Source organism: Athene noctua, chromosome 11 (genome assembly GCF_965140245.1).
Source record: "Athene noctua chromosome 11, bAthNoc1.hap1.1, whole genome shotgun sequence".
Lineage (NCBI taxonomy): Eukaryota > Metazoa > Chordata > Aves > Strigiformes > Strigidae > Athene > Athene noctua.
In genome coordinates, this window is record NC_134047.1 from 1,857,561 (window position 1) to 1,879,261 (window position 21,701).

A 21,701-nucleotide genomic window follows, 5' to 3' on the forward strand; every position below is an offset into this window, starting at 1 on the left:
CAGCTTCATGGAAGAGTTCTCTCCACCCATGCTGGGAAATGAGACTGGCACAGAAGAGATCTTTTTTGGTTTCAGTTCTCTCCCAATTCAGAGGCCTGTTTCAGCTGATGTCTCAGAAGTACCTGCCATGAGCTTGTGTCGATCTCAAGAGGGTGACAACCACTATGGGTTCACTGTCCTCACACTCAGGTCTTCTGATGGACACACCACAAAAGAAAATAGGTTTCTGCACCTCTCTGACCTAAGATACCTCTGTAATCCACAGAGATCAAACTGGTACAGAAGAACCTGGGTGTGGCTCACCTTGTCTTAAGTGGACTTGCGGTCATGTGAGTCATCCTAAACTGTACTGATAAGCTCTCCAGAAGTTCTGAAGAAAGCACAGGGTGTCTGGCTCTGATGGGGACCTCGTTGTTTTGGGGGAGCCTCAGCTGCTTTTTCTGGTTGTGTCTCACCTTTCAGGTTCTCAGACCCAGCACACAGAGTGGTCAGAGGGCCTTAGGAACACAGCACAGGCACTAAACCACGTCAGCAGTTTCCAGTGCAGGCTCAGGAGGGATAGCTTGGGGTTCTAACAGCATCCCCCTCTGCTGGCCCCTTCGACCTACCAGCCTGGCTTTCCTGTTGTGCTCAAGTGGTTTCTTGTTTCCCACCAGGTAGTTGAGTGTAGCATACTCCATAAGGGCTGCGAAGACGAAGATGAAGCACACAGAGACAAAGAGGTCCATGGCTGTGATATAGGAAACACGGGGAAGGTGCTTGCGGGAGATGGTACTCAGGGTGGTCATTGTTAGCACAGTTGTGATACCTAAGAGAGAAAAGAGCTGGTTTAAGTAATGAAGAGGAGAATTTCTATCTTCTACATGTATCCAGTCCCCAAAACATCCCCACTTCCCCTTTCCTTTGGGAGAGAAATATCCTCTGGTTGTCTGGTCCCATTTTTGCTCTGCTCAGCCAGACTCTGGTCTTGACAACTCTGACAATATTCTCTCAAAAAAGAGCTGTTCAAAACTCAGGTGTCAGACAGGCTATCACTGTGTACTCGTAAAGGAGTGGGGAACTTGGACTCTGCTTGAGTGTGTATACAGGAACAATTGTTTGGATGATGAGAGGAGAGTCCAGAGGAAGGACATGCTGAGGCAATAACACCAGATGGATCGCTTTGGGCAGGCAATGGGCGAGTTGGGATTTGGTCAGTGATGTCTGGCTGAGTCAGCAATAAGCAAGGCAGTGTCTCAGATGACACAAACTGCTATTTCTGTCTGATATGAACCAAAGCTGGAATGCAAAGGCCTCCTTTCTTGTTCTCCTTTTGTTTTTGAGCATTTTCTCCCGGGATGAATTCAGCCTAGCACAAATCTCATCATAGAATCATGAAATCATAGAGCGGTTTGGGTTGGAAAGGTCATCTAGTCCAACCCCCCCGGCAATGAGCAGGGACATCTTCAGCTAGATCTGGTTGCTCAGAGCCCTGTCCAGCCTGACCTTGAATGTTTCCATCACCACCTTCATAAAAAAATTCTTCCTTATACCTAGTCTAAATCTACCCTCTTCTAGTTTAAAACCATTTCCCCTTGTCCTATTGCTATAGGCCCTATTAAAAAGTCTGTCCCCTTCTTTCTTAGAAGCCCCCTTCAAGTATTGAAAGGCTGCAATAAGGTCTCGCCGGAGCCTTCTCCAGGCTGAACAACCCCACCTCTCAGCCTTTCCTCCTAGGAGAGGTGTTCCAGCCCTCCAATCGTTTTTGTGGCCTCCTCTGGACCAGCTCCAACAGGTCCATGTCTTTCCTGTACTGAGGACTCCAGAGATGGACACAGCACTGCAGGGGGGTCTCACCAGAGCAGAGCAGAGGGGGAGAATCACCTCCCTTGACCTGTTGGCCTCTCTTTCTGCAGCCCAGGAGACAGGTGGCTTTCTGGGCTGTGACTACACGTTGCCAGCTCATGTTCAGCTTTTCATCCACCAGTACCCCCAAGTCCCTCTCCACAGGGCTGCTCTCAGTCCCTTCATCCCCCAGCCTGTGTTGATACTGGGGATTGCCCCGACCCAGGTGCAGGACCTTGCACTTGGCCTTGTTGAACCTCACCAGGTTCACACGGGCCCACTTCTTGAGCTTGTCCAGGTCCCTCTGGATGGCATCCCGTCCCTCAGGTGTGTCAACCGCACCACTCAGCTGAGTGTCATCTGCAAACTTGCTGAGGGTGCACTTGATCCCACTGCCTGTGTCACTGATGAAGATATTAACCAGTGCTGGTCCCCATACAGACCCCTGAGGGACACCGCTCGTCACTGATCTCCATCTGGACATTGAGCTGTTGAGCACCACTCTCTGGGTGCGGCCATCCAACCAATGCCTCATCCACTGAACAGTCCATCCTTCAAATCTGTATCTCTCCGGTTTAGAGAGAAGGATGTTGTGGGGGACCGTGTCAAAGGCCTTACAGAAGTCCAGACAGATGACATCTGCAGCAATCCCCTTGTCCGCTGAGGCAGTCACTCCATCACAGGTCAGGCAGGAGCTGCCCTCGGTGAAGCCATGCTGGCTGTGTCGAATCACCTCCCTGTCCTCCATGTGCCTCAACATCGCTTCCAGGAGGATCTGCTCCATGATCCCCCCAGGCACAGAGGTGAGGCTGACAGGTCAGTAGTTCCCTGTCAGTAGTTCACCTGACTGCCATGACTTCAAATATCATGGAGAGTGACTTGACAACTATGTCAGCCAATTCCCTCAGGACTCTGGGAGGCATCTTGTCAGGTCCCATAGACTTACACATGCTCAGGTTCCCCAGGTGGTCACGAACCTGATCTTCTCTTGCAGTGAGAGGGACTTTGCTCCCCCAGTCCCTGTCTTATGGCCCATCCACAAAAAAGGTGTGGGAACAGAGGCTGCCAGTGAAGAATGAGGCAAAAATTTGTTGAGTACCTCAGCCTTCTCCTCGTCTGTGGTTGGCAGTTTGTCAGTGGTGCTCATTAGTTGTGTATTGCTTTATTTGACCTTCCTTTTCTGGCTGACACACCTACAGAAGCCCTTCTTATTATTCTTTGTATCCCTTGCCAAGCTCAGCTCCAGCTGCACCTTGGCCTTCCTGACCCCATCCCTACACAACCAGGCAGTGTCCCTGTACTCTTCCCAGGATACCTGTCCCTGCTTCCACTGCCTGGGCATTTCATTCCTGCTTTTCAGTTTGACTGGCAGGTCTTGACTCATCCATGCTGGTCTCTTCCCTTGCTTTCCTGATTTCTTACACCTGGGAATTGAGAGCTCTTGCACTCTATGGAAAGCATCCTTGAAGATCTGCCAGCTCTGTTCTGCTCCCGTGTCCCTGAGGGCAGTGTCCCAGGGGGTCCTACTGACTGGCCCTGTGAACAACTGGAAGTTTGCTTTCCTAAAATTCAGGGTCCCTCGGGACTGCGAACTCCACCAGTGCATGATCACTGCAGCCCAGGCTGCCTCCAATCTTGACACCACTGATTAGCTGACTTGTGTTGGTGACCAACAGGTCCCGTACCACATTCCCTCTGGTAGGGCTGTCTATTACCTGGTTTAAGAAGTTCTCCTCGATGCACTCCAGGAGTCTCCTGGATTGCCTACAGCTTGCCCTGCTACCTTTCCAGCAGATGTCGGGGTGCTTGAAGTCCCCCAGCAGGACAAGAGCCTGCAACTGCGATGCCTCCTGTAGCTGGAGTAAGAAGGCTTCGTCCATAGGCTTCCCTTGATTGGGTGGCCCATAGTGAACACCAACCACAAGAAGATTCTCTTTGTTGCCTTGGTCTCTAATTCTAACCCATAAGCTTTCAACCTGCTCATGGCTATTCTTCAGAGACAGCTCTTCACAATCTGTCCATTTCTTGACATAGAGGGCAAGTGGGTAGGAGATGATAAGCAATCTCTTTTGACTTGAATGGGGCTTGGAATTGTTTCTACAGCAGCAGTAAAGCTCACAGACCTGTTTCCAGAGATAAAGTATCAGGAGCCAACAAGGGGTCACCTGCAAGAGTTGGTATCGTGATCTCATCCACTGCTTTTTAGGATGTGGAGAAGAAGCAGGAACTCCACCTGTTCCTCCTTCTCTAGCAGTCATCTAAATCCACCTGCCACCCTTTCCTGGGGTCACCCCAATGGGTGGGAGCATGACAAGAGATTTTCATATTTTCCTACTGCATTTGCATTAGCAGATGTGATGTGACTTCCCATGTATTTGAAATGCCAACAGAACTGGTCCGGTTTCCATCTCCCTAATGTAGGCTGGCAGGCTTGAAAGGTACTGGGGATCATTTGTATTAAGTACAACAGGGACTGTGGAGAGAATACATTACTCTTGATGTGCTGAGGTCCCTTACCACAGAGAGGGGCCCCCCTCCTGGGGAAACTTGCCTTTGCTTTTTGAGACAGCCACCACAGTGGTGTCAGCCGTACAGAAATTTTGCCTCTCGCTTTTCATTCCTTTCCCAGCCATGGACTATGGCGTACCCTCACCTCCATTGGAAATGACACCCCACTCCTCTTCCTGCTCTCTCCGTGAGCACCAAAGAAATTGATTTTGATAGGGAGTTGGGAAGAGATGGTCAGAATGGATGAGCTCTGAACAACCCTGCCTGATGCTGATGGCCCCTTGCCTCTCCTCTTCCTCCCCGCAGAGGCCTGCAGGCAGGGCTGGGAACGCCACCTCCAATTAAAGGGAAAGTCGTCCGGGCTGATGGGAAGGACAGCGCTGGGATGCAGAGCTTGCTGCAAAATGCAGATACAGCCAAAGTGCATTAAAGATTTGTAAAGACCTCTCTAGCACCTATCAGAGCAGGATTCAATTGACATAAGCTTTTTCCTGACTCAAAGAGATACTGCAGTATGCTGAGAAAATCCAAACAATAGAAAAAGCTGTTGCCACATCCTGGAGTCCCACTGTGGTGTGACTGACAGGGAAAGGCTGCACCTACAGGGCTTCCACATCCAGACAGAACTTGGGACCCTATGGGTACAGTCGAGCAACTTTGCTCATTACCCTACAACCTTCATGTTGCTGGTCCTACACTGAGCCCTTGAAAAGTCATGAGGAAAAGTCATGCAGAATACATGGATGTGACAGGAGCCCTTTGGCCAGCATTGCAATGCCACAGCTCACCCCTTTCCTCTCAGCGCATGAGAATACCACATTGTCAACTTGGAAGAGGCTGTGTAAGCATCTCAGGTCAAAATATGAGTGTGTTGTGCTATCCTGAAATAATCCAGTAGTCCAAGCCAACACAGTTGGAGATTTGGTTGAACTTGAGGATAATTTTACTAACAGAAAGATGGAGGAGTGGACTATCCTCCAGTAAGCTGAATAATGCCAGAAAATGGCAAAGTGCTTTAGGAGATTTTGCACTCCAACACTGCCACTCTGCTAGCCTTGCAGAGTTTGACAAGCATCAGACATGTAACAACCTGTCTCTTACCCAGAGATGTCCTGGCTGGTGTAGAGTCTCTCTTGATCCAGAAGGAAACCCAGGAAAGAACAACAGTCAGGATGCAAGGAATGTAGGTCTGAATGGCAAAATAACCCATACGTCTACTTAGGTCAAAAGAAACTGTCATCACCATGTACTCCCCTAGGGAAAAAGCAACAGAGACATTGGAATCATAAGATGTGGCTTCCTAAAACACAAAAATCAGCAAAGTTTCAGAATTTAGAGTGTTTCTGATGAGGTTTTCTTGTTTTTTTAAGTGCCTAGTGGCTGGTTTTGTGGCTGCCCAGATTTTTAGCATCATGGGCAGCTGTGTGGCTGGCTGAATAGGTTTGGTGACTCACTGGCATTGTCGCTGGCTTGCTGGTTTTGTAGCTAGTGGACTCTGTGGTTACCTGGCTGGCTCTGTAGCTGTCTGACTTAACGCCTTTGTGACTAATTTAAGAGCTGTGGTTTTGTGGTTGTGGTTTGTGGTTGCCCAGCTGGCAATCTGCCTGGCTGGCTATGTGGCCACCAGGCTGCATTTGCACTGGCCCGACTGTGTGTCCAAGCACACTGAAGAGCACATTGTCTGCAGAAGTTTCAGGGAAGAGAGTATTCATCTTCAGCTGATTGCTGTAAGCGTTTCTTTTCTATAGAAGCTATTTAGCTGTAACAAGCTACACGGCCTGTCTTGCTAACTAACTACCTGAGCTGTGACAAAAGAGGCGTCCTTCAGTCACATTCCTCGGGACTCTGGTTCTGCCCCTGGAAAAGGCATGTGGTGCTGTACATCCTAATTGCTCATTTGGCAACTTACAGCTAAGGTTCTTCCTCTTTTTCAGCAGCTCCTAGTGAGTATTGGAAGAAAGCCACCCGACAGTTCTAGGGTTAAGATGGAGCTTGCAAGCAATTACCAAAAAAGAGAATTACAGATGTCAGACAGCCACTGGTGCATTCAAGACACTTTCACTGCACTACTTCTTGTTCTGGTTTGTCCTGTCTTTCTACCCCAGTTAGAGGCTGGCTGTCAGTGTTGACAACAGCAGATTTCTGCAGAGTGGGAGAAGCACTACCTGTGCTTCAGAGGGCTTAAAAACATGAGCTCACCCCACCTGCAGGAATCCAGAGGCTTGTCTGTGGGAAGGAAAGAGGATGTGAGCTATTATGACGAGGAGAAGCTGAAGGGCCTCCATTCCCTGGTTTCTTCACACATGTACCCTCATTCCTGTCTCTTAAAGCATAATGTGGGTGTTCATCTGCCCCACACAGCTTTACAGAAGGAAAGATGGAGACCTGCAAGTTCTGATTTCCCCACCCCGGGATCACATAGTATGCACATAGTGTGGCAAGAGGGGATCTGAGCTCCATCTCCCCTCTCTCCTGACCCTTCAGTTAGGGATAGCTTCATCCACCTCAGCATTGTCACCCCACAGTTCACAGATGTCAGCAGTTCTGGCCTCCCCCTGCTTTGTCTTCTCCTCACCCTTCATCACTTCTGCTCCCTCTAGCAAAGGTCCATCCTTTCATCCTTATGTTTGTCTAACTGTGCTGTAGTGACCTTTCTTCCCCACCACTGTGGAGCTGTCTGATGACTCCTTTGCCTCCCACAAGGTCTCCAACACACTGGCATTTCTGTGGGCTGTCTCCCTTTGCCTCACCTGCCCCAGTCCTGAGAACTTCCGAGGTGTTCCTGAGCCCTGTGAAGTCAAACTGGTAGAGCCTCCAGGTGCGCTGGTCAGAGACCTCAATGGAGTAGCGCCTCCAGCGATAGACAATCTCCTCACGTGGGTAGCCATCTGGGAAAAGGGGCAAGGGCATCAGTGAAAGAATATGTCATTCACCACCCTGCCTGCAAAAGCCCTGGCATCTCACGCTAGCTGTTTTGTAAACAGGAAGCTTCCAGGCAGTTATTTCTGATGCCTTTTGTTTAGATTCCCTTAAGGCATCCCCACATGCAATGGGAGTAGGGACAGCAACTCTGCTTGTGGGCTGCTTCAAATCCTAGGGATGGGAAGAGCAGTGCTAGAAATGGAGCCTTTCTAAGGACTGCACTGATGGGAATAAGACTTGGGTTGGTGTTAGAGGACTCCCCCAGCCTGAAATTTTTATGGGTTTTAGCTCCCTGGGGCAGCACAGGTCCTTCACTACCCCTTATGACTACCTTCCCTTCCCAGGCACAAGTACACCAAGAATACAGAGGTGCCAGCATGGGAGGTGGCATGGCTGTGGCTGCTCTGACTATCTGTACCTCCCGCCCTGGGAGCTGATCTCTGCATGGAACAGAAGGGGTGCATTCTCCGTGGAGAAGAAGGCCTGGCTCCTGCAGGCTGGAGCGTGGCTTCTCCTGGCTCTGGGTTTCTTGACAAAGAAACAAGCCTACTGAGAAGCAGGGACCTTGACACCTACGAGAGAGTTCCTCAGAGGAAGGAAGGAGCAAGAGCTTGGCAGCTAACTAGAAATGTGTTTCTAATTATCAAGCATGTATAGCATGTACCGTTAATTAGCAAAGAATGAAGGATGGTGGGAGACAAGGGGATGGTGTCTCCTCAGCATGCTGCCTCCCTCTGAAGCACCTCAGAGCCACGTGAGCTGCATCTCTTCAGTGGCAGGAGAGACGAACCCCAGCTAAGATGACTAAATCAGATTTCCAACTAATGCATGAGGACAGGAACTTCTTGGTGCAGAAAAGCTCACTGCAAAATTACCAGTGGAGATGAGCCAATATCAGCAGCCCTCTGCTGATGAGAACTGACAAGTGGGGACTGAGAGGGAAGGTCTGAGTACCCCTCCTTTGTGATGGCCTTGGGTGCAGAAAGTGGTCCTGTCTCTGGTCTGAGGTCTGGAAAGCCAAGCTGTCCTCTCAGAGAGCAGGAGAAGGGGGAAGATTCAAGGCAGGATGGGTGGCATTTGTCTGCCAGCTGAAGGGATATATTCTGTCCACAGTGACCAGAAAGTCACTGAAATAATCACCTCCAGCTGTCCACCCAAACTAAGGAGAAACTCAGAGGTGCTGTGAATCTAGCCCTGAAGACCTCTGCTAGCCCAGGAGTGGGAAGATGCTTCAGGGATGACAGGCAGTGGCCCAGGAAAGAGTCAGAAATTAGGTGAAAATGGTAGCTAAAAGGGAGGATGGTGTCCCCAGAAGAGTTTTACTCTACTGAGATTTCTCTACTTGCCTTCTAAAACTATTTTAAAAATACATGTACTCACAACTGGAAAAAACCAAAGGGCAGGAGTGAGTGTCCATTGGGAAATTCTGCAGCTGGAGCAGGCACTCAGCCTCAATCGTCAGCCTGAGACAGGGAGAGAGAAAGGGGGAGAGTGAGATTTTATGTTGGTGAAGGTGGTTTGATTCCAACACAACAATGTGACAGCAGGATTCTCGCTTCCTTGAGAGAGGAACACTAATTTGTTGAAGATCAGTCTGTTTGCAGGAACATTTTAAAACAGCAGCAAAATAAAACATATGTTTGGATATTTTCAAAGTGAGAAAAACCATCTAATTTTCACATTCAAAAAGCCTTTTTGTTTAGTGAGCTTTTCAGATTCATTTATGTAAGTGAGAATTTATGGGAACAAAAGCCAAATGTTTATTACCAGAATGAGATAGCTGGACTGACCAACATAAACTTTTAAAGGATTTTGGTTTAGGAAACCATTTGTAGTTTTGACTTTTTTCTAGGTATAATATGGAAAAACAGTTTTGATTTTCTGGAAGCCTTCATCCTGGGAAGAGGAAGCCCATTCTGCAACTAGTACTGCATGTGTACTCCCATCAGCTCAGGGAGACATCTCCACTACTCTGTCCCAGGAAACCTGGAAACCTCCTCTGCTTTCACCAGCTCCTTGTTCCCTCACCTCAGCAGCCGGCCACAGCACCTGCTGGATGTACCTGAGCGTGTAGAGCACTTTTCCGTCATTCCAGATGCGGAGGAGCTGGTTAGGAGTGGTTATCCAGTGGGAATCAGCCCGCTTGGAGTTCCTAAAAAAGGTATCTGGGATCCAGATGCGGCTCACCATGTTGGTGTTCAGCGTGAGGGCCTTCAAGGTGCTGTTGAAACGAAGACGCCGGTCGTACCACGTCTGAGCAAAGAAGATATCAATGGTGTATTCCTGTGAAAGAGAAAGAAGAACATGTCTTTCTGAGGCACATTCAGGCAAAGCAGAGCCCTGTCCTCTGGACTGCAGGCCACCTTTTTAGAGTGACAGCCAGAACATTTGCTTTTTAAGTCTGAGAGCAGATGTTGGTGACCACTGACACCTTTCCAGGCTCATGTTTAGCTTGGGGTCAGGATGTCCATGGCACACTTAGGAAGCGTCAAAGACTGTGTGTTGACTAGTGGGCTGAGCTGTAGCATGTTTTGCCTGACCCATGCCTGGAAAGCCAAGACCATACAAACAAGGGCTTGGGCTTCCTCTTGGTGGACAACTCAAGCCAAACACTCATTTTAAGTACAAGCATGAAGGAGCAGTGTGGACACTGGCTGAATCCAGTCCTAAATTCAGCTACACCTTTCAAACAAAGGCAAGGAAAGCTGCTCACCAGCTTACCAGAGAAGGCAAGCAGACAGCCCAGCAGTGCTCCATACACCTAATTTGTACATATAGCAATAGTAGTGTCATGCATAAACCTAGTGAGAATCCGTCCCTTGCTGCAGGACTTACACAGTAAATGGTTTATATGAAAAACCATACTGAAGATTAGAAAAGGAAGCTGGGGAAGGGGCTGCTATAGACACAGATCTTGGTGCAACTGGTTCAAAACCTTTAGTCTTTTGCAGACAGAAAACAGAGTTTTCTGAGAACCTTTGATTTTAGAAGAGAGAGGGTGTCCTAGCTCACCCCTAACTAGCATTTCTGGGAGGCAGCACCTATCTAGACTGGATTGGCAGTAGTCCACATCATTAGCCCACCGTTCTGCTGCTTGCTGCTGCAAGCCGATTTGCTCCTTGCCCTCTTTTTCAGTCTGCCTGAGAATGTGCTAATTAGTGCCACACAGGAGCACGTCTGGCACTCAGTGGCTGTCTGAACCAGACCCCCAAATCCAGTTCCACCAGCCCATATTAAAGGCTGTTGTCTGCTCCTGACAGCACCTCTCTGACTTGGACTTTGCTCCCTTCCACTCCTGTTAAACGCCCATGACCATGAAGGCATCATCTCACTCTCTCCTCTGGCAGAGATGAACAGTGTCTGACTTTGCCATCTCTCCCTCTTATTCTCCTCCTCCCTCTATTGATTGATCTTGGTGGAATTTTTATGACTGCAGCACATCCTCCCTCTGCTGCCCTTGCTGCTGGTTCAGAGCCGACTTCTCAAACCATGCTGTTAAAATAGATGCGGTGCTCTTAGCGCACTCTCTTGGACAGCATGTCCTGCTGAGGGCAGGCAGAGCAGGGCAGCACACGACTCCTCACTTTATTTTCTTTGCCCTCGCTCCACTGTCAGCCAACCGGTGATGAGTGATTGTTACCAAAAACGTCCCTTGCATAGGAATGAGATCATGAGAAAAGAGCATTTGCCATCAGGCGGTCGAGTCACTCTCTGGACTGATCCTTCACCCTGTTTAGACAGAGGGATGAGCAAAGGTGATGGGGATGAGGTCTTAACATATCTCTAAATGGGGACAGACGCAGCGCTTTCGAAGTGATGGCATTGCTTCCATGGTTCATTCAAAACAGCCACGAGGAGACACGGAGCTAGGATAGTGGCAGCCCTCAAAGCCAAGTGCACAAGCATCACTGCTGCCTGAAAACAGGAGGTGGGCAGAGCCCATTCCAGCATCTGAATGCTCTAGATTGCACTGGGCACTGCTTGGGCATAGTGTGTGTGGTGATGAAGGCATGGATCAGATTGTGAAAACAGTGAAAGAGACCCCACAGGTGGGCAAAGAAGTATGGGCACAGCAGGGACAAGGTGGGGGAATGGCAGCCCAAGAAAAAGACATTGTTCTGCTTGGGGCCATTTTCTTTTCCTTGCCAGCTGCTGGGGTCAAAATAACACAATCTTTGACATATTCTTCCCACCCCTGCAAATCCCATTTGAGCCAGTATAAGCTTACATTGCTCCTCCTAAGCAGTACCTCTGGTGTAGGAGAAAGCAACGAAAAATGCAATGATAAACCCACGTTAGATGCCACTATCAGTTTCTACCTCCTAACTGGAGTAATTTGTGAGATCTCGCTTCTGGGCTGGGTTGCTCAGGTTAGATGTCCTGCTGTAAAGGTCAGCATTCAGGTCTGGGATAACCAGTGCTATCGTTTTGAGAGAGTGGAGGGTCAGCTATCCCGGGGGTTTGGTGTTTGTTGTCAAGCCCAGATTTTCAGAAGAGATCAACATTAAAAAGCTCCTCTTGTGCCATTCATAGCCAGACTTTGCAAAAGGTGTAGTACCCAAGTCATTCAGCTCTTCTGAAAAATCTGAGCTGTTATTGTCACTGTCCTGTGGTTTGATCTAATTTCAGCAGCTATTATTAGCACAGCTATTCACAAGGAACAACTTACTAGCTGAGCTGGCTCCCTTGCCTCTAGGTGGGGAACCCATTGGGAAATGTTGGCATTTACGTTTTACATAGTATTTTCATTGAGAATTATCCAAGGCAAGATTTATACAAAAATGTTCTGGCATTTGGAAGCACTTTTACCCTTCAGATTCTCTCCCCCATCCTGTTGCAGGGGAGCGAGGAAGCGGCTGTGTGGTGCTTAAGTGCCACCTGGGGTTACACCACAACAGTTCCTGAAGACTTTAGCACCTGTATCCATCAGGTGCAGACTGTGGCTCTGCACTCATCAGCTGTGGCACAGTGCTCAGACCTTTCTCTGAGCATTAACCAGATCCCACTTAGCTGTAGGCATCTGATCAAGGTGATTAAAATGGGAGGTGTTTGACCATGGGTTCCCCACAGTCACTGGAGAGGGAAGGCACTTCTGGAGGGAGACCCCGATATGAAGCAGTTCAAGTTGTCTTCTGGAAATGCTTCACACTCTTACTGACCTTAGGAGAGTCCAGGCAGACCAAGGCTGAATAGCTGAAGTTTGGCAGGACGAGCTCAGCCCCTAAAACTTACAGCAGTACTGTTTCTTGAACTCCCGCACCCCTGTAGTTTCCCTCTGCCCCTGATTCATTCTCAAGCATCAGAAAGAGATTTCTCAATACCTCAATTTCCCCGTGTGAAAACAGGTTATTGTAAAATACGCCTCCAACATTACTGTACCATCTGCTATGCAGCACATGGAGGTTGTTAACTTCTCTGTAAAAGCACGGGCTTTTCTAGTGTTTTTAACAGAAGCAGCTAGTGAAGTAAGAGGAATCGCTCCAACAGTTAGGTCACGCCATTTGAATCACATGTAGGGTGGCACACACATGTTGGCACGCATGCAACATTACATCAAACTTCAGTCACAAAATAATAAATGAAACTACCCGTAAGGCAAATCCGGCAGACTGCCTACCCTAACTACGATCACGAGAGTTTACCCAATGCTGAGGAACGCCCTGCAGCGCCACCGCTGCTAGAGGTGTGGGCTGGTGTCCAACTCAGCCTTCCAGCATGTCCTGCTGGCCCTTGGTCACCACCATCACCTGGCACTGCCGCACATCACTGAGCAGTCCTTGTTTTCCTCATGTGGGCAGCACAGATGCTGCTGAAAACCCAGTTCCAGAAAATGGAAAAATCTGAAAATATTTAATGGAAAAAAACCCCTGTCCTGTAAAAGAGCATTTGTGGGAAATAAAGGGATGTGGAGTTGACAAGAATATTCCATCTTGGAAGAAAAAAAATAAAACAACAATAAAAATTTTACTGCACTCTCAAACCCTTTCATTTTTAGAAACATAGTTTAAGTGAAACGCCATGGAATTTCTGTGTGAAATGTAATTTCAAAGAAAACCCCGAAATTTTCAATCCAAAAGAAAATAAACAGATTCAGAAATCAGCCTGTGCCCAGCACAAGAGAATTCTGAGCTGGCCACTGTTCTCGTTGTGTGCTACCCTTAGCCCTGCTCCTTGAGTCATCCCAGCCCCAGCTGCTCTAACCTTCGTGGCCCTGGAGCTCCTCCCTGCTTCCCATCCTGATGTCCTGATACAGCACGGGTATCCAGTCTGGCTCCGTTATCTCCTCCCTGAGCCTCCTCTCTCACCTCTGTGTGTAGGCGCACACACGTGGGGAATCAGCCCATATTTCCAGTTGGATTTGGTCCCACGAACTCTAATCTAGACTAAATTCCCCACTGGGTTCTGAGCAGATAGGAGTTAGGGCTACCCAATTTCAGACTAACAGCTTAAACTCACAGGGCTAGCACAACACAACTTGAAATTAGCAGTTTGTATTTTCAAGTTACTTTATACACTAAATAAACACAGCTGTGCGCTGCCAGAAGATCCTTTTCAAATGGCTCAAAGCAAGTTCGGGTGTGCAGTTCAGCTGACCCCTCTCAAGGGTGCAGTTAGTGGGATACAGAGGAGTTGGTGCCCCATGGTTCCTGTATCCATCTATGAGCTTCTTCCTCTGTGTTCTTCAAGAGCTCAGCTTTCTGACAAATGCCAAAGAGAGAGGCAAAGCCAAGATATGAAGATGTCTTAGATGTCTTCTTAAATTAGGATAAAATTAAGTATTTAATGGTGTTTTTTGCAACTTCACTTGTATTCAACAACAACATCTCCAAATAGAAGAAACAGAGACTTGGAAACAGGTTCCTCCATTTTCCCCTGCTGGGGACATACTTCGGAAAAATCCTAAATAACAGCAGGGCTGAGAGATTAACATCCTAGCCAGTCTCATTCTAGCTTTTATTGTTCTGATATTTTTATTCATACAGCCCCCTTCCCTCTACACCTCCAAGCAAAGCCCTTGCTGCAGTACAATAAAGCAGGCTGCCTTCCTGGGAAGCATGGCCAGCATTTCAGGTGGGCTGGTGTGAATCTGATGGGTCCATGCTGACAATCACAGAGCTACGCAAAGCAGGTATCACAGGGCTGCTGCAATTCAGGAAAATCTCAGGACTTATTGGAGAAGATCCAGGAATGGGGTGTATTTCTTTCGAGGGCTGACAGGTCACTCTGTGCAGCTTGAGGCAAGCCGGGAAGCCTCTCCTCCAGTCTCCCTCTTCTGCAAAACAGGGGTCAGCCCAAGCATCCCCCCTGCAAGACAGAACTGCGTTCTGCAATCCCACACCCCCACAGCCTTGCACAGGTGAGCATTTTCCTCTCCACAACATCCCATGCATCCCTCCCAGCCTGTAAACATCTCTGACAAACCCTGGGCTGCTCCCAGCTGGCTCCATGTCCCAGGGAACACTCTCAATAATAGCCGAAAGGCTGGAGACACTCTCCAGAGTGAATAAATAAACTAAATAATCTTGTTTTAGAATAATCTTTGAATCTGATGCACAGCTTCTTGTCCCCACAGCTTGTGGGCAGGAACGTGCTGCTAGCATGACATGTGCAAGCACTTTCCAAGGGCAGCAAGCGGAGAGGACGTGTACTAACACCATATGCTGATGCTTGACACTGACTACTTTAGCGACTGGCTGGGCAGCATCAGGCTTCTCCCAGTTCTCCCATTAGTGGTGTGAGACACCTTGCTTGTGAATGCTTCCATGTCCCTACTCTGCGTGAGTTTTTTCTCCCCAACACAAATAGCAAAAGAATGAGAATATAAATTTCATTGCGTTTCCAAGGTCCTCCTCTCTCCAAATCAGACCCCGGAGAGCTTTATGGACACGATGCCGGAGTCATTAGGGGAGCTCGCAAGGACAAAAGGAGGAGAGCTCTGATGATCTGTGTTTTCAAGGTGACACAGTGAACTTCCCATCTGCTTCACTTCTGCAGCAGCACTGGCAGCGCTGTCCTTGTCTTAATGTCTTTCGCCTCTGCCCAGGGATCTCAGTTGAGACAGCATTCCTTTTATAATATAAACTCGCTGTTAAAAACCATCACCATGTCCTGTGCTCGTGCCAGGAGCCTTCAAACAAGACATTTTGTACATGCTGCTATGCCAATTGCAGACTCCCCAGTCATGTCTTGCTCACCCTTGGAGTCTCAGCAGATGAGAACTGGACAGGGCTTTCAAAACCAAGTGCTGCCTTCTGAGATCTCTACCTGCCCATTCCCACACACCTCTGCTCATGCCGGCTCCTGTGCATGTGCAAGCAGGGACATCTAAAAGGAAGGCTTTTATACTCATGACAGCCAACCACCCCAGACTGTTTCTTTCCCCCAAACCCTTTCTTCTGAGCTGTTTTCTTGTACCACCGCTTCCTGTCCGTCAGTGACATTACCTCCTCACGTGCAACCCCACGATGGCTGCTGATTGCCATGGTGCCCGTTCCTCTTTTCATGGGAAGGTAGCCTGGCACCTGGAGCCTCTCACTGTGAGCCCCAGGGGCATGTGCCCTAGACATGTGTGTTTAGCATCTGATTAACAGTCATTACCCCAAGGATCAAGCAAAGTCCGTGCATTGAGACATGACATCAGCCAGGCTCTGGTTTATAGAAGCACAGTCTGTCTGCATTGTCCCTGATGAGGTTATTACTGAAAAGGCAGAGGCATGGACACAGGATGCTATATTCAGATGGAGCAGAATTAAAGGAGAAGATACTGAACACTTCAATGAAATATTATGCAAAGTACCACAGGGAAGGAGCTGCCTCCTTTCAGTTTGGTTTTTCATCACTCTCAGGACAGAACACGGCCTGGGTGGAAAGTCATTTGTAAGCACCTTCTGATGCAAACAAGGATGCACACCAGTTACCATAATCTCTAGAAAATGCCTGGGCTTCTTGCAGAGCAAAGCCACACTTGTCCGAAGTCTTGTTTGTGTGTCAAACCTTACTGCTAAAGCTTAAATGCTCCCCACAGTGTTGGTCTTGAAGGAACTTTGTGCCAGAAGAAGGAAGCAGGTGGGCAAAGAGGTGAGGAAAGAATCACATAGGATAACTGGAAGAGAAATACTTAGCACTTTGGGCAGGTGCTCTTGTTGATTTGTCCTTTAAGCTCATGGGGTGTTTGACAAGATGAAAAGAAATTTCCTTTGAAAGGACTAGAAGATAAACCTTCTCACTGCATACAATTAACTCCCCAAGATTGCTCCTCCAGGACAGCTTGGCAAGATTCAGATGAGAAGCTGGAATTTCTTTAATTGAACTTCCCATTCCCATGCCACCCACTGCAATTACGATGGAACACTGGGATGGGCAGTCTAATAACTGCCCAAGATGGGGACAGCAGCTGCTGCAGCTTCCCTGTACCAGGCGAAGGAAGGCAGGTCCCACAAATCCTAAACACTCCTGGAGAGGGGTGTCTGGGATGGTCAGCTTGTCCCCATGGAGACACCTGCAAGTCAGTTGTTGCCTGGGAACGTGATCTGTTTCTCCAGCTCTGACATGGTCCTTGCCCCATCTCTCTGTCCTTACAAAACTCACTGTCCTGGGCTGCTGGATTGCCGTGAGGCTGTCTGCAGACTCCTGCTCAGTTCAGGAGCTGGACCCTGCAGCCTCACTGCCTCCTTCTGAGGATGGAGAGGCAGGAATGAGAGCAGTCTCCTGTCGCCGCAGCAGGGAAATGGCCCTCAGGTGAAGTGGAAGAAGTCAGGAAAGTTCTCCAAACATAAAATGACATGAGTGTCTTCAATTGTCAGAGGCATGTGGCTGTGTGGTTTGAAGTATTAGAGCAAGCATCCTTCTAGGCTTAGGGCTCACCAGCTGGGCCTGCTTTCCTGCCTCCAGCCTGGTACCTCATACATAAGGGACCACCACTGGCATCACCACTGGCTTTGCCAGACGCCAGTACTGCCTACTGCTACTGCTGGCTCACTTGATGGACTGGCAGAGTCAACACTGCCTCTGAGATTTAGGGTGTGATTCTTATTTATATCCAGTCCCTATCTAGGGGGACTGAGGGTTTTGGAGGGGTAGAGTAGTCCACAGTAGTCTGTAGACATTTGTAAAGGTCTCAGCACCTTTCCCTGTCTGAACAGTCCACATCTGCTGCCCAGTTCCCTTTGATGGTTTTTCATCTTCCCAGGCTTTCTTGGGTTTTCCCTCTTTTAACTTCACTCCTTGCTCTCATCTTCTTTCCTCCTCCACGCTGCTCTCCACACTCTTCTTTGGTCTGTAGCTCACCGCTCCACTTCTCTGCCTCAGCAAGAAAGGCATTACCACCCTGCCCATACCCCCCTTCAAACAGAAGGAGCTTCAATTATAATGGCCCTACTCAAACATCACATCATTTTTTACCTCCTTCCCAACTTCTCATGGGACTTTGCTTTGTCTAGTAAGGCCCTACAGTCTCCAGGGCAGGGACTGAAAGGTGTCTAGTGATCTCAGCTGGATGCTGATTGTCATGGAAAGAAAACAGAGTCCCTCCCACTGCAGTCTTAGTGATGAAAAAAATGCTACAAAAGCTGTGCTTTGAGGTCAAGAGAGGAAGGAAAGGCTGGCAGAGACTGGGAGCCATAGGAGCTCTGCTTTCTGTGTGGATCAGAGTCAGAAGCTTATTCCAGTGCAGGAACTGCATGGCATGGCACACAGCATCATGCAAAACTAGAGGGAGTAAGAATGGGCAAACAATGTAAGGCAGTGTCCCTCTGTCCCAGCAGGCTCCTGCAGCGTAGGGACAGAGGATAAGGAGCAGGAAAATTAACTGCAGCCTTCAAAATATGCCCTCCTCTGTGGGAACCACCCGCGTCCAACAAGCACTGAGCTGTGTCAAACCGCCTTCTGGGGCAGCATGCTGACAGGGTGGAGAAGCCAGCAGAGCCCAGAAGTGGTGCTGAAGAAGCGATGCTCACCATTAGCCATGGGAGTGGAGCTGCGCCTGGGAGGTGAATCCCAGGCTGCCCCACACGAGGAGCCATGGCACGGCACAAAACATCAGGAGGAAACTGGCCCGGGCTGGGCAGTATGATGCTGCTCTCCAAGAATCCGTGAGCCAGGGTGGCACCTCAGAGAGAGGCCCACCTCCCAAACCCCGATGCTGCTCTGTCCTCCCACCAAAATGGGTCTGAGAAAGCACAGTGCACCCATGTCCCTGGGATGCCATCCATTGGATGGAAATGCCTGTGCTGGCCAGGAGGAAAATGATTTGTCTGCCTATATAAATCCCTTTCTAATCCTCGTTCTCAAGGAAAAAAAAAAGCACATTCAAAAGATCTGAGAAGGTTCTGCTTTCACAAAAGGGGAGGGTTTTGTGCCCTCTGCAGAAATCCTCAGTCCTGACACTGTTCTCTCCTGGCCCCAGATGAAGGAGGAGGTGGGGACAGTGTACTCTGCTCCGCTGACTCTTTCAAGGAAACCTGTTTCATGTTGTCTCTCATACCCCCTTGCTGTGCTTGCCAGCTTTCTCTTCCTGCCCTGCCAGTTCCTTGATTTAGCTCTTTCTCCCTGCTTCATTCTGTTTTTCCTTTCGCAATTCCTCTTTTCAAGCCACCACAAAATCACAGCCCAGCCCTAATGAGATTTCAAGGGAGCACCAGGCTGAGGAAAGCAGCTTGGAGAAATTAAACAGGTTACAGAGAAAGAACAATTTCTTTCTGTCTCCCCTGTTGGGTATTCAAAGGGCAAGGGAAGCTGGACTGCTGTTACCCCACGCCAGCTAATCCTCCTTTCCAGGCACACACCCACACTTCAGGCCAAGCATGGTGGTCATTTGGAAGCTCTGCTGCTCCGGGCTGCTCACTTCCCATGGCATCTGACGCCTGCAAAAGACCCTCCTCAGAAACTGGGGGCTGGCAGTCCCAGTCCTTTTTTCCAGCTCCCAGCTGTTTCATAGAGACCCAGCCTACTGCAGATGCCTCCTTTAAAACTAAGCCACTCTACCCTCTCCAGCTCTCCTAGATGCGCTCTAGGACCTCTCTGGGGAGTAGTGAATAAGATGAAGGCTCAGGTTTTCTACATAGAGGTATAAGGAATGCACTTGTATATCCCAGAATCATACATACAAAGACACTAAACAATTTTGGGTCTTGAGCTTAGTCGAAAGTTCCCAGGAGCCAGACAGCACATTCTCTGCTGCTCCTTACCAAATCCCAGCACTGGACCTGCCTTTGACTTTCTGTGATAGCAGCAACACTGAGGTATTTTCATCTCCTCTACTGCTGATTCAGTGAGAAAGGATCAGCATCTAAGCAGCCCCCGACCTCGCTGCTGCAGAAGTGGACTGAAGCTTGCAGCCAGCTCTGCAGGAGGCTGCACGCTGAGCTCACATCCATGAGCAGTGCAGCGGGAGCTTGGCTTCACGCGACGGCCCACTCCTCCCTTGCAGTGCAAACTGGGTGCCTGACATCCCCATTCCCAGTGCTCCTTCCATCCCTTCTCGGCAGAGACCCTTCCTCCCCAAGCCTCCTGGTGAGATTTACTCTGCAGATCCCGCTGGCATACAGCTCCAAGCCACATCACCACTGTGCAGGGTGCATCGTGCCTTCTCATAAGGTACAGATTAACGTGACAAACTAAGGCTGCAAGCTCGGGACAGGTCTGTTAGTCCACCACTACCAGATCAGGAAAGGAAATGGTCACTTGAATATTATGGTTCTTTTTGTCTTCAGTGTTTCTTTTCAAGGAGCAAATAAAGAGGAGATCAGCCAGTTATCATATTAACTTCACCCTCCTACCTTCCTGTCGCTGTAGGAACCACCAGCCTAACTCCCACAAATTTTTTCCACCTCTCTACCCACTGCTCCACTTAGTCTCCTTATCCTCACTACACTACTAAGGTGGCTTTGGGTGTCTGCGGAGGAGAAAGACAGACCAAGGGACACAGGTCTGGTGTGGGAGGTGTAACAGGTACACTGGCAAAGCTGGGGGGAAAGAGGAGCAGGTCGGGGGGAAGCGTCAGGAATGAGGCTTACGACATTTGCAGAGTCCTTGCTCTGACCTCCCCTGTTCCCCATCCACATGGAGACAAGGTGTTCCCCCACCCACACTCTGAAGTGTTTTGGTTCACACATCCCATGTGCATCTGCCGGTGGGTAAGCCATTATCGCTGCCTGCAGTTCTCCTGTTGAGCAGAGCTGATCAGATGGTTAGAGCCAGTCCCAGCTAACTGCAGGTCAGAGAACCACCACGGAAATCCTCACAGCAAAGCCCTCTGGGCACAAAGATGGACAAGCAAGGTACCATCAGCTCCGTACCACCAGCACACACCGAGCCCAGCACAGAGAAAGCCCAAGACCCCTGCCCCACCCACAGGACCCCACGCAGCCAGCACAATCCCTCTGGGGCTTTGAGGAGCGGTTGCATCGGGAACTGGTGGGGCCAGTCTCAGCAGTGCTGGTGTGAAATGGCTGCACCGGCAGCAAACCGGCAGCGGGGAAGGATGGGCTGCTCACAGACAGTGTGAGGCATCCCAGCAGGTGATTGTGAAGATCCACCAGCCCACACACTTGCTGACCCTAACAGGTTCATGGGGACACGGAGGAGATGCGAGGGGTTGCAAGGAAGAGAACCAGAGCGCTGCCTCAGCCCGGCCACCCCGGTGCCACAGGGAGGCTCAGGCTGGCAGTATCACTGCTCCACTGCTGCTCGCTTGCAGTTCATATCATGGGCAATTAAATCCTTCCTGTGCATGGAGATGGAATGCAATAGTCTGAATATTCAGTCTTTAACATCACAGCATGAAGAGGTCCTTGAAACATATTGCCTCTGGTCACCCACAACCATGGAATTCTGAGAAATGGTTTCCATTTCATAACACATTTATAGCAAGCAGATTTCACATCAGCCTCTTAGGGGGGGTGGTAGGATTGCTTCATCTGGGGATGCAGGAAATAAATAGAACCAATTTCTACAGAAAAAAATGAAGTTTTGTTGGAAATAAATTAAAATTGTCAAAACCTAAAATGAATTACCTCAACCTCATCACTGCATTCAGAAACATTTTTTTCTTCAGTAAGCTAACAAAATATTTTGCTTTACTCTTATCTATTTGATTCATTTCATTTTGACTTTTATTTTCAAATACTCATTTTCATGCTTTACATATAGGACAGAATTTATCACTGTATGAAAAACAAAGCAAAACAATCCGATGGCACCGAACATAAATGTTTTGATTGTCCCTAAACCCGTTTTCTCTCAGAAATGCTTAAGAATTTTGGCTGTTTGTCTCAAGTGGGAGGGGAAAGCGAGACCCCCTCCCCTACAATGCTGGCTGTTCACCCTAGACCAGAAACCCTGGCCTCTGACCAGCTCTTTGACTTGGCTTTCATGCACCTGAAATATCCAGACCTCTCCTGTAGAGACATCTAAAGCTTTCAGTTCTGATAAATCAGCTCTGCCTTAAA

The 21,701-nt window shown here is 48.9% G+C and overlaps 1 protein-coding gene across 1 annotated transcript in view; it reads right to left on the reverse strand.

Annotated features, from left to right (window-relative positions):
* The window catches only part of LOC141964459 (gamma-aminobutyric acid receptor subunit gamma-4), a 42,866-nt gene that overhangs the window by 6,799 nt on the left and 14,366 nt on the right, over window positions 1-21,701 (reverse strand). The window contains exons 4-8 of the mRNA XM_074914863.1: window positions 9,317-9,537; window positions 8,635-8,717; window positions 7,083-7,220; window positions 5,434-5,586; window positions 609-808 (exon numbers count right to left, since the gene is read on the reverse strand). Coding sequence (XP_074770964.1) covers window positions 609-808; window positions 5,434-5,586; window positions 7,083-7,220; window positions 8,635-8,717; window positions 9,317-9,537 — 795 coding nt within the window. The remainder of the gene's footprint in view (window positions 1-608; window positions 809-5,433; window positions 5,587-7,082; window positions 7,221-8,634; window positions 8,718-9,316; window positions 9,538-21,701) is intronic.